The following is a 13,224-nucleotide window of genomic DNA, read 5'->3' as shown; positions in this document are numbered from 1 at the left end:
AACTTCTGCCCTAAAAATATAGAATTTGGGATATACTCCCTGTATAAGACTACCCCGCTCCCAAATGAAAAAAAGTCTGCTTTGATTGCAACATGTTAATTTTAATTCCGCGAGAGCCGTACAATATGTTTTTAAAGGGCCATTGACAGATCAATTGCTCCAATGTTCACTTAGTACAGCAAGGAATGCTCCTCCCTGCTGTATAAAGCCACAACTGGACTGAAACAATGGTACTACACTCTGCTACAAACAGACACACACAACTCTGCTACAAACAGACAAACACACACAACTCTGCTACATACAGACAAACACACACACACAACTCTGCTACATACAGACAAACACATACAACTCTGCTACATACAGACAAACACATACAACTCTGCTACATACTGACAAACACATACAACTCTGCTGCATACAGACAAACACATACAACTCTGCTACATGCAGACAAACACACACAACTCTGCTACATACAGACAAACACACACAACTCTGCTACATACAGACAAACACATACAACTCTGCTACATACAGACAAACACATACAACTCTGCTACATACAGACAAACACATACAACTCTGCTACATACAGACAAACACGTACAACTCTGCTACATACAGACAAACACGTACAACTCTGCTACATACAGACAAACACGTACAACTCTGCTACATACAGACAAACACATACAACTCTGCTACATACAAACACATACAACTCTGCTACATACAGACAAACACACACAACTCTGCTACATACAGACAAACACACACAACTCTGCTACATACAGACAAACACATTCAACTCTGCTACATACAGACAAACACATACAACTCTGCTACATACAGACAAACACATACAACTCTGCTACATACAGACAAACACATACAACTCTGCTACATACAGACAAACACATACAACTCTGCTGCATACAGACAAACACATACAACTCTGCTACATACAGACAAACACATACAACTCTGCTGCATACAGACAAACACATACAACTCTGCTACATGCAGACAAATACACACAACTCTGCTGCTCTGTGGGGCCTGCACCTGCGGCACGGCGGGTACCGCACCCGCGGCATCGGCGGGGGGGGATTGGCAGGGCATACATCTGGGGGGTTAGAAGCAGCTCACCGGGGCCCATAATGGGCACAAGTCCCCCTGTGTTAGATATCTCCCCCATAGTGCTGCCCATGGCCCCTATATAGATCGCACAAGTCCCCCTGTGTCAGATTTCGCCCCCATAGTGCTGCCCATGGCCCCTATAGATCGCACAAGTCCCCCTGTGTCAGATTTCGCCCCCATAGTGCTGCCCATGGCCCCTATAGATCGCACAAGTCCCCCTGTGTTAGATATGGCCCCTAGGCTGCTGCCCATAGTAAAATAAAACCCTCTTTCCTTACCTCCTCCAGCGCTGAGCTCCCTCCTGTCTGGCTCCGTGCTTCTGTTCTTCCACTTCCTGGTTGTCAGTGCGGTCATGTGATCGGCACAGCAGGCTGAGCTCTCTGCCTGATCACAGTGGAAGCAGGGACACAGGGAGAAACGCTGCAGGGGTAAGTAAAGCTTTTTTATTTTAGAATGAGCAGCAGCCTGGGGGCCAAATCTAACACATTGGGGACATGTGCGATCACACTGGGGACGCAGGCTCATATAATATGCACCGCTGCCCCAGCCCCTCACTGCGTGCGATTTCAGCACCATTGGAGATGGACAGCGGCTGTGCATATTATATGAGCGGGTGCAGGAGATCAAAGGATGCAGGCCGCAGCGTTCCCCTGTGCTCCAGAGCTGCTGCCCCCACCTCCCCTGGACGCTGCAGTGTACATACCTTCCCCCCCCCCCCCCCCCCCCCCCTATATCCGGCGTATAAGACGACCCCCCACTGTAGCCATTATTTTAAGGGGGTAAAAAGTCGTCTTATACGCCAGTATATACGGTATAATACTAATACTAAAGTGCAGGTGCGGGGAAGACTTAGGTTGTGTCCTTCATCAGGTCGGAACACTCCTTCCACCATAAAGGATCAGAATAACGCCCTCTTCTCCATTGCTCACCACCTGTCAGACTCGTAATCTGAGGTTGTGTTTTCTGTTATTATTGGAAACGCAGATGTTCCGCTAGATCCATCACATGACAGATACTGTCGGGGTCCACGGTGGGGTCTGCAGCCATTGGTCAGAGCTTTAGTGGCATACATGTAACGGTAGTCCTATCTTACCATTTTCTGCGTTACTACAATGGTGGGTTTGGGACAATGGTGGGTTTGGGTTGAGCTGCATGTTGGATTGTCAGCTTAATGTTCCTTTGTGTGATTTCTCTCAGGCCCCGCTGCACACAAAGGTGACCGGCGATAAGTTTGGAATCCTGACCGAAAAACACAGAATACCAGTCCCTATACTTCCTGGTAGGTATTTTACATGTGTGTCTTAGTAGCCATCCATGTGATCCTGGTTATCTCCTGTGGTTTCCAGAATCACACCTTAAGAAATAACAAGGCTGTGCAAAGCTATGGGCGAGCAAAGTCCATGAAGGCTGGTTTGGTACTGTTTTTGATAAACAGAATGACAATTCAGGTGTGACTGTAGTGTGAAGTACATTACTGGGGCGGCCTTTACAGGGGTTTCCAGAGAAAAAATCAGGAATGATTTCTAAATAGTAAATTATAAAAGGACTGGAGCACCTAGACTAATAGGACTACATTGATATGTTGTATAACTTGCTATTTAACACTTTCATAACATTCCCCTACATGTACAGTGCCGCGGGAAGGGCATTCCTGCAAACCGACATACATGTGCCATTCTACAATCATATCGGCTCCCAAGCAGAATTGACAAATCATCAGCGGGTATCAGCTATGTATCATAGCTGACATCCTTCAGTAATCCCCAACGATCGGTGCTAGCACATCGTGGGCGCTTAACCCCCCTCTAATGCTGCTGTCAATAGTGACAACAGCATCAATCTGCTTATCAGAGGAAAAGGGCTCCCTCCGGGGCTCCGATCGGTGTGATCGCTTTGTACCGATGGTGACCCCAGGCCAAATAATGGCCGTGCGGTCACCCAAGTACGGAGACCTATGAGGACCTTCCATGAGCATTACCCCTGACATGCCTCCTGCCTCTGTGCCAGTCACTGATCTAATGCCCTGCAATTTTAAAGCATTGCAGATCATTAGATCAGCAATCAGGGCAGAGAAAGATGATGTCCTATATTATTAATAATAATAAGTTTTATTTCTATAGCGCCAACATATTCCGCAGCGCTTTACAATTAAGAGGGGACATGTACAGACAATGAGACAATACAAAATAACAAAATTAAGATACCAGGAGGAGGGAGGGCCCTGCTCGTAAGCTTACAGTCTATGAGGAAATAGGGGAGACACAAAAGGTGAATGGGGGGGAGAAAAGCTTGTCATATATGGTCCAGCCATCGATTTAATTGGGTATTCAAAAGCAGCTGCATGAACCCGTCGGTGAGAATTTATACAGGTACAGGGGACGAGAACTGGAAGTAAATTTCTTTGTCGCTCCATTGGGAGACCCAGACAATTGGGTGTATAGCTTCTGCCTCCGGAGGCCACACAAAGTATTACACTTTAAAAAGTGTAACCCCTCCCCTCTGCCTATACACCCTCCCGTGCATCACGGGCCCATCAGTTTTTTGCTTTGTGTTGAAGGAGGCAGACACATTCACGCAAGCTCCACATTTTAGTCAGCAGCAGCTGCTGACTTTATCGGATGGAAGAAAAGAGGGCCCCTAACAGGGCTCCCGGCATGCTCCCTTCTCACCCCAGTCTGGTCGGCGGTGCTGTTAAGGTTGAGGTACCCATTGCGGGTACAGAGGCTGGAGCCCACATGCTGTTTTCCTTCCCCATCCCTTAGGCGCTCTGGGTGAAGTGGGATCCTAACCGGTCACCATACACTGGGACCGGGCTCCCTCCGCAGCCCCTGGGGGAATCTGACGGACAGGAGACCGGGTATCATCAGGGACAGGCCCTGCTACTCTGAGGTACTCTGTGTCCCCTTGGGGACGGCGCCTAGAGCGCCTGTGTAACGGACGCTGCAGCAGTTGCTGGGTGTTTTGTGTCGCCGGGACTACCGCGCCGACCGCGCTTGTTTGCCGTCCGCGTTAATAACTTTAGTCCCCGGCTTTTGCGGCCTAGTACCGCATACTCCCGCCCCCGGGCCTGCCAGTCAGGGGTAAGGGCGGGACGCTAGACTGGACATCAGCGGTGAGGGCTGGAGCATACTTAGGTATCCTCCTACCCCCTCACTGAGCACTGCGGGGCACCAGATTCCCGCACTTTCTGAGGCACGCCCACGGCTCCCTCCTCCTCTCAGAACGCTGGCAGCCATTGCTATCAGCACTTTTGCCGGTGGAGATCTTCAGACCGTGCTCCACAGCTCTGGGAGGCCCAGGCAGGGAATCTGGTGGACACACAACCGCTGAGGGCGGTCGGTAAGCCGCACCTGTTACTAGGTGCTGGCCCCCCTGGGTGCCGAAGTGTATATTTATATCCTTATATTGTATACATTTACTCTGTTCGGCCGCACTATTTGCTTTGGCTATATAGCCTCACTGATTGCTCTAAGAGGAGACAACAGCATGTCGTCCGCAAAAAGCAAGGGTGCCAAGGCACAGGCTTATTTTGCAACCTGTACCTCTTGTGCGGCTATGTTACCTGCAGGTTCCACCTACCCTCATTGTGTGCAATGCTCGACCCCTGTGACACTCACTCAGCCGGAGCCTCAGCCACGGGTGGGACCCCCGGCCCAGGTAGAACCACCGGCTACCACTGTCCAGGTGTCAGGGACAGAGTTTGCAGTGTTGGCTGAGAAACTTTCTGAGTCACTTTCACAATCCATGGCTCAGTCTATGGATAGATGGTCTGCTAAGATACTAGAAGCTTTGCAGTCCAGACCGGTAACACAGGCCCCGGGCACTGTTGAATCATTGCCCCCAGCCCCCCTCGGTCGGCGCAGCAAACTGCTCCTGAGGTGACTCCTAGGTCCCACGGTGAGGACTCCGACACGGACCGCAGTCCCAGACCGGCTAAGCGGGCTCGCTGGGAGCTTCCCTCGACTTCAACCTTATAGCGTCCATCAATCAGGTGTTAGAATTTTCCCCTCCAGCTCCTCCGATTGAGGAATCAGCTTCTCAGCAGGAGAAATTCCAATTTAGGTTTCCCAAACGTACACGGAGTGCGTTTTTTGACCACTCCAACTTCAGAGATACAGTCCAGAAACACCGAGCTTTTCCGGACAAGCGCTTTACTAAGCGCCTTAATGACACACGCTACCCCTTCCCCACTGACGTAGTTAAGGGTTGGGCTCAGTGTCCCAAGGTGGATCCCCCAGTCTCTAGACTGGCGGCTAGATCCATAGTAGCAGTGGCAGATGGTGCGTCGCTCAAGGATGCCACTGACAGGCAAATAGAGCTCCTGATGAAATCCATCTATGAAGCCACAGGCGCGTCTTTTGCTCCGGCATTCGCAGCCGTATGGGCACTCCAAGCTATCTCAGCTTGTCTGTCTGAGATTAATGCAGTCACACGTGCCTCTACTCCGCAGGTTGTGTCTTTAACCTCTCAGGCGTCGGCTTTTTCGTCCTACGCCATGAACGCCGTCCTGGACTCTGCGAGCCGTACAGCGGTAGCATCCGCCAATTCAGTGGCAGTCCGCAGGGCCATGTGGCTACGCGAATGGAAGGCAGACTCTGCTTCCAAGAAATTCTTAACCGGTTTACCATTTTCTGGCGACCGTCAGTTTGGCGAGCAATTGGATGAAATCATTAAACAATCCAAGGGAAAGGACTCGTCCTTACCCCAGTCCAAACCAAACAGACCTCAGCAACGGAAGATACAATCGAGGTTTCGGTCCTTTCGGCCCTCAGCCAGGTCTCAATTCTCCACGTCCAACAGGCCACAGAAGGGCCAGAGGAACTCTGATTCATGGCGGTCTAAGTCACGTCCTAAAAAGACCGCCGTAGGAACCGCCCCCAAAGCGGCCTCCTCATGACTTTCGGCCTCCCGAAACCGCATCCTCGGTCGGTGGCAGGCTCTCCCGCTTTTGCGACGCCTGGTTGCCACATGTCCAAGACCGATGGGTGAGAGACATTCTGTCTCACGGTTACAGGATAGAACTCAGCTCTCGTCCTCCGACTCGTTTCTTCAGAACATCTCCGCCCCCAGAGCGAGCCGATGCTCTTTTTCAGGCGGTGAGCACTCTGAAGGCAGAAGGAGTGGTGATCCCTGTTCCCCTCCAAGAATGGGGTTGCGGTTTTTACTCCAACTTGTTTGTGGTGCCAAAAAAGGACGGATCATTCCGTCCCGTTCTGGACCTCAAACTGCTCAACAGACACGTGAAAACCAGACGGTTCCGGATGGAATCTCTCCGCTCCGTCATCGCCTCGATGTCCCAAGGAGACTTCCTAGCATCAAACGACATCAGGGATGCTTATCTCCACGTGCCGATTGCACCAGAGCATCAGCGCTTCCTGCGTTTCGCCATCGGAGACTAACACCTTCAGTTCGTGGCACTGCCTTTCGGCCTGGCGACAGCCCCACGGGTCTTCACCAAGGTCATGGCAACAGTGGTGGCAGTCCTACACTCTCAGGGACACTCTGTGATCCCTTACTTAGACGATCTTCTAGTCAGGGCACCCTCCCGGGTGGCATGCCAACACAGCCTGAACACTGCTCTGGAGACTCTCCAGAGGTTCGGGTGGATCATCAATTTCCCAAAGTCAAAATTGACACCGACTCAATCGCTAACTTACCTCGGGATGGAGTTTCATACTCTCTCAGCGATAGTGAAGCTCCCGCTAGACAAACAGCGCTCACTACAGACAGGGGTGCAATCTCTCCTTCGAGCCCAGTCACACCCCTTGAGGCGCCTCATGCACTTCCTAGGAAGATGGTGGCAGCAATGGAGGCAGTTCCATTTGCGCAGTTCCATCTGCGTCCTCTCCAATGGGACATTCTCCGCAAATGGGACAGGAGGTCGACGTCCCTCGACAGGAACGTCTCCCTCTCTCGGGCAGCCAAAGCCTCTCTTCAGTGGTGGCTTCTTCCCACTTCTCTGTCGAAAGGAAAATCCTTCCTGCCCCCATCCTGGGCTGTGGTCACAACGGACGCGAGTCTGTCAGGGTGGGGAGCAGTCTTCCTCCACCACAGGGCTCAGGGTACCTGGACTCAGCCAGAGTTCTCCCTTCAGATCAATGTTCTGGAGATAAGGGCAGTGTATCTAGCCCTAAAGGCGTTCCAGCCGTGGCTGGAAGGCAGGCAGATCCGAATTCAGTCGGACAACGCCACGGCGGTGGCGTACATCAACCACCAGGGCGGCACACGCAGTCGTCAAGCCTTCCAAGAAGTTCGGCGGATTCTGCTGTGGGTGGAAGCCACAGCCTCCACCATCTCCGCAGTTCACATCCCAGGCGTAGAAAACTGGGAAGCAGACTTTCTCAGTCGCCAGGGCATGGACGCAGGGGAATGGTCTCTTCACCCGGACGTGTTTCAAGAGATCTGTTGCCGCTGGGGAACACCGGACGTCGATTTAATGGCGTCCCGGCACAACAACAAGGTCCCGGCATTCATGGCACGGTCTCAAGATCACAGAGCGCTGGCGGCAGACGCATTAGTTCAGGATTGGTCGCAGTTTCGACTGCCTTATGTATTTCCTCCTCTGGCACTGCTGCCCAGAGTGTTACGCAAGATCAGGTCCGACTGCCGCCGCGCCATCCTCCTCGCCCCAGACTGGCCGAGGAGGTCGTGGTACCCGGATCTGTGGCATCTCACGGTGGGTCAACCGTGGGCACTACCAGACCGACCAGACTTGCTGTCTCAAGGGCCATTTTTCCATCTGAATTCTGCGGCCCTCAGCCTGACTGTGTGGACATTGAGTCGTGGCTCCTAGCGTCCTCAGGGTTATCTCAAGATGTCATTGCCACTATGAGACAGGCCAGGAAACCAACGTCCGCCAAGATCTACCACAGGACGTGGAGGATCTTCTTATCCTGGTGCTATGATCAGGGTTTTACTCCCTGGCCGTTTGCCTTGCCCACTTTTCTGTCCTTCCTTCAATCCGGAATGGAAAATGGTTTGTCTCTCTGCTCTCTCAAGGGACAAGTCTCGGCGCTTTCCGTGTTTTTTCAAAAGCGTCTAGCCAGGCTTCCGCAGGTACGCACGTTCCTGCAGGGGGTTTGCCACATAGTCCCTCCTTACAAGCGTCCGCTAGAACCCTGGGATCTTAACAGGGTGCTAACGGCTCTTCAGAAATCACCTTTCGAGCCGATGAGGGAGGTTTCTCTTTCACGCCTTTCGCAGAAGGTGGTCTTCCTAGTGGCAGTCACATCACTTCGCAGAGTGTCTGAGCTAGCTGCGCTGTCATGCAAAGCCCCCTTCCTGGTGTTTCACCAGGATAAGGTGGTTCTGCGTCCGGTCCAGGAATTTCTCCCTAAGGTGGTATCCCCTTTTCATCTCAATCAGGATATTTCCTTACCTTCTTTTTGTCCTAATCCAGTTCACCAATGGGAAAAGGATTTGCACTTGTTAGATCTGGTGAGAGCACTCAGACTCTACATTTCTCGTACGGCGCCCCTGCGCCGTTCTGATGCGCTCTTTGTCCTTGTCGCTGGCCAGCGTAAAGGGTCGCAGGCTTCCAAGTCAACCTTGGCTCGGTGGATCAAGGAACCGATTCTTGAAGCCTACCGTTCTTCTGGGCTTCCGGTTCCTTCAGGGCTGAAAGCCCATTCTACCAGAGCCGTGGGGGCGTCCTGGGCATTGCGGCACCAGGCTACGGCTCAGCAGGTGTGTCAGGCGGCTACCTGGTCGAGTCTGCACACTTTCACGAAACACTATCAGGTGCATACCTATGCTTCGGCAGATGCCAGCCTAGGTAGGCGAGTCCTTCAGGCGGCGGTTGCCCACCTGTAGGAAGGGGCCGTTTTACGGCTCTTTTTATCGAGGTATTCTTTTACCCACCCAGGGACTGCTTTTGGACGTCCCAATTGTCTGGGTCTCCCAATGGAGCGACATAGAAGAAGGGAATTTTGTTTACTTACCGTAAATTCCTTTTCTTCTAGCTCCTATTGGGAGACCCAGCACCCGCCCCTGTTCCCTTCGGGCTGTTGTTCTTTTGTGTACACATGTTGTTCATGTTGAATTGTTCTTTTGGTTCATGGTTTCAGTTCTCCGAACATCCTTCGGATTGAATTTACCTTAGACCAATTTATAAGTTCCTCCTTCCTGCTTTGGCACCAAAACTGATGGGCCCGTGATGCACGGGAGGGTGTATAGGCAGAGGGGAGGGGTTACACTTTTTAAAGTGTAATACTTTGTGTGGCCTCCGGAGGCAGAAGCTATACACCCAATTGTCTGGGTCTCCCAATAGGAGCTAGAAGAAAAGGAATTTACGGTAAGTAAACAAAATTCCCTTCTTTTTTGAAGGGCAGAAAGGGTCTAGAGTAGATCAGGGAAGTGAGGTGATAGGCTAGTCTAAACAAATGCATTTTTAGGGGCCGCTTAAAGGTGTGGATGTTGGGAATTAATCGGATTTCTCTTGGTAGTGTGTTCCAGAGGATAGGCACAACTCGCGAGAAATCTTGAAGACGGGAGTGGGAGGTTCGAATTGCTGAGGATGTCAGTCTTAAGTCATTAGCAGAGAGGAGGGCACGGGTGGGGTGATAGACAGAGATGAGGGAGGAGATCTAGGGCGGTGCGGAACTGTGGAGAGCTTTGTAAGTGAGAGTGGTAAGTTTATATTGGATTATATTGGGACTAGGTAAAAAGAAAATTGTAAAATAATTAAAAAATAAAATATATATATATCACAAAATAAAGGACAAAAAAATACACCAATAAATACATATATTTATGTAAAAACAAAACTAAACAAAAAAATACACATTTGGAATCTCCATGTTCAGAATGTCCGATTCTATAAAACTATCAACTGGTTAATCCATTCAGTGAACACCATAAGAATAAAAATAAAAATTGTGGAAAACCATGCCTTTTCATCATACTGCTGAAAAAAGTGGAATAAAACACAATCAAAAAGTTACATGTAAATAAAACTCGGCTCCGTCAGAAGAAAAATAAAAAAAGCTATTGCTCTCAGAATATGGTGATTCAAAAACATTTTTTCTATAAAATTGTTTTTATTTTGTAAAAAAAAAAAAAAACATATGTGATATTGCTACAATAGTACTTGAGCCAAAGAATAAACCTGTCTTAATTCTTCCTCCCAAAGATCACAGTAAGGCTCAGCTCGCATTTATACTGCGCTCTATGCAGAGCGCTTACACCATGGTTTACATGTACCGTATTTTTCGCTTTATAAGACGCACTTTTCCTCCCCAAATTTTGGGAGGAAAATGGGGGGTGCGTCTTATAAAGCGGTAGCGGGGGGGGGGGGGGTCCTGTCTGAGGCGATCGGGCGGGTGCCTGTGGCTGCATGCAAGCGGCCGGGTACCTGTACTTGCATGCAGCGGCAGCCGGGTACCCGTGGCTGTGTGCGGGCGGCAGCGGGTGCTGTGTGGGGTCGGCAGCCAGGTACCTGTGCTTGCATGCGGTGGCAGACGGGTACCCATGGCTGTGTGCGGGCGGCAGCCGGGTGCTGTGTGCGAGCGGCAGTCGGGTGCCCGTGCAGGTACCCGGCTGCCGCCCTCACACAGTCACCCATCTGCCGCCCGCACACAGCCATGGGTACCCGGCTGCCACCGCACGCAAGCACAGGTACCCGGCGGCTTGTACGCAGAGTGGGCGGGCAGCCTGCTGGCTGCCACTCTGTGCATGCGGGGCGGGCGGCTGTGCAGCTTACCAGTTGTCCGCGGTCCCACTTTCAAATGATGGCGCCGGTGGAGCTCTTGGATGAGAGCTCCATCTGCGCACGCGCTGCTCCGGGAGTCAGCGCGTGCGCAGATGGAGCCCTTGGATGAGAGCTCCATCTGCGCATGCGTCGCTCCGGGCGCCATTACTTGAATCGGGACCGCGGACACACTCCACCACTGAGCCGTCGCCGCCGCTCCCACCACTGAGCCGCCGCCGCTGCCACCACTGAACCGGGACCGCGGACACACGCCACCACTGAGCAGTCCCTGCCGCTGCCACCACTGAGCAGTTGCCGCCGCTCCCACCACTGAGCCGCCGCCGCTGCCACCACTGAACCGGGACCGCGGACACACGCCACCACTGAGCAGTCCCTGCCGCTGCCACCACTGAGCAGTTACCGCCGCTCCCACCACTGAGCCGTCGCCGCCACTCCCACCACTGAGCCGTCGCCGCCACTGCCACCACTGAACCGGGACCGCGGACACACTCCACCACTGAGCAGTCCCTGCCACCACTGAGCAGTCGCCGCCGCCGCTGCCACCACTGAACCGGGACCGCGGACACTCACTGCACCGGCCTGCTGCACGGCTCACACGCCACGGCTGCTGCCGCCACCACGGACCCCACGGATCCTGCCACCGCGGATGCCACCGCGCCTGCAACCACGGACGCCACGGCACCTGCAACCACGGACCCCGCTGCCACTGACCTGCCGCGCCTGCCAGCACAACCTGTGCCTCCTGTGACCCCGCTTCACCACCACTGCTGCCCCCCTCCGGTAAGAGAACACCGGAGTATAAGACGGACCCCATTTTTCTTTTTTTTACCTTTTTTTATGTCTAAGTTTGGGGTGCGTCTTATATTCCAGTGCGTCTTATAAAGCGAAAAATACGGTAAATCCTTTAAATACGTGATTCAGATGAAATCCCTGACAGAAGATTCACTATAATGAGTCACATGGAGATTGCCTATGATCTCTCTGGTCTATAATCCGATTGAGTCTGTCTTTTTAGTGGTGCATAAAAACTTGGTAAACCACAATTTTGTACACTTCTGAAAATGACCATGCTGAACAGAGGCCAGATGGAGTCCAGAGTAACTCTGCTGCCTCATTATAGAGAATGGATCCCTCTGGGGTGTCATCTGAATCAATCATTTAGAGATTTAGGCTATGTGCGCACGTTGCGTCGGAGTACCAGCAGTTTATTCTGCACATTTTCCTTCCCTTGGTTTTTGACCAAATGGCTTTTGACCATTTTTTAGCGTTAAAAACGCATGCGTTTTTACCGTGTTTTTAGTGCGTTTTTAGCGCTTTTTACCTGCGTTTCTGCAGATGCGTTTTTGAGATCAAGACACTGAGAAATAAAGTTGAATTAGTCAAAAAGAATGAAAAAAGAGAAAAAAGTATAAAATTAACTTTTAATAAAACTATATGGGAAATTATCATTTTTACTGAGAAAATAGTGGTTATGCACATTTTATCAGAAACATAGGTGAAGTTTCTAATTTTTTAACATTTAAATTTCTTTGTCGCTCCATTGGGAGACCCAGACAATTGGGTGTATAGCTACTGCCTCCGGAGGCCACACAAAGTATTACACTTTAAAAAGTGTAACCCCTCCCCTCTGCCTATACACCCTCCCGTGCATCACGGGCCCATCAGTTTTTTGCTTTGTGTCTCGGGATGGAGTTTCATACTCTCTCAGCGATGGTCAAGCTGCCGCTGGACAAACAGCGGTCGCTGCAGACAGGGGTGCAATCCCTTCTTCGGGCCCAGTCGCACCCCTTGAGGCGCCTCATGCACTTCCTGGGGAAGATGGTGGCAGCAATGGAGGCAGTTCCATTTGCGCAATTTCATCTGCGCCCTCTCCAATGGGACATTCTCCGCAAATGGGACAAGAGGCCGACGTCCTTAGACAGGAAAGTCTCTCTGTCTCTGGAAGCCAAGACCTCGCTTCAGTGGTGGCTTCTCCCCACTTCTCTGTCGAAAGGAAAATCCTTTCTTCCCCCATCCTGGGCTGTGGTCACGACGGACGCGAGCCTGTCAGGATGGGGAGCGGTTTTTCTCCACCACAAGGCTCAGGGAACCTGGACTCCGACAGAGTCCTCCCTTCAGATCAATGTTCTGGAGATAAGGGCAGTGTATCTAGCCCTCAAGGCGTTCCATCGGTGGCTCGAGGGCAGGCAGATCCACATACAGTCGGACAACGCCACGGCGGTTGCGTACATCAACCACCAGGGCGGCACTCGCAGTCGTCAAGCCTTCCAAGAAGTCCGGCGGATTCTGCTGTGGGCGGAGGCCACAGCCTCCACCATCTCCGCGGTTCACATTCCGGGCGTAGAAAACTGGGAAGCAGACTTCCTCAG

At 51.7% G+C, this 13,224-nt stretch overlaps 1 protein-coding gene across 1 annotated transcript in view; it reads left to right on the top strand.

The window, feature by feature from the left end:
• ETFDH (electron transfer flavoprotein dehydrogenase) overlaps window positions 1-13,224 on the top strand; it is a 99,197-nt gene that overhangs the window by 17,165 nt on the left and 68,808 nt on the right. Inside the window, exon 4 of the mRNA XM_075347525.1 lies at window positions 2,344-2,425. Coding sequence (XP_075203640.1) covers window positions 2,344-2,425 — 82 coding nt within the window. The remainder of the gene's footprint in view (window positions 1-2,343; window positions 2,426-13,224) is intronic.

The sequence above is a fragment of the Anomaloglossus baeobatrachus genome, chromosome 1 (genome assembly GCF_048569485.1).
Source record: "Anomaloglossus baeobatrachus isolate aAnoBae1 chromosome 1, aAnoBae1.hap1, whole genome shotgun sequence".
Taxonomy (NCBI): domain Eukaryota; kingdom Metazoa; phylum Chordata; class Amphibia; order Anura; family Aromobatidae; genus Anomaloglossus; species Anomaloglossus baeobatrachus.
The sequence above is the reverse complement of the archived record's forward strand: the minus strand, read 5'-3'. Positions and strand labels throughout refer to the sequence as shown.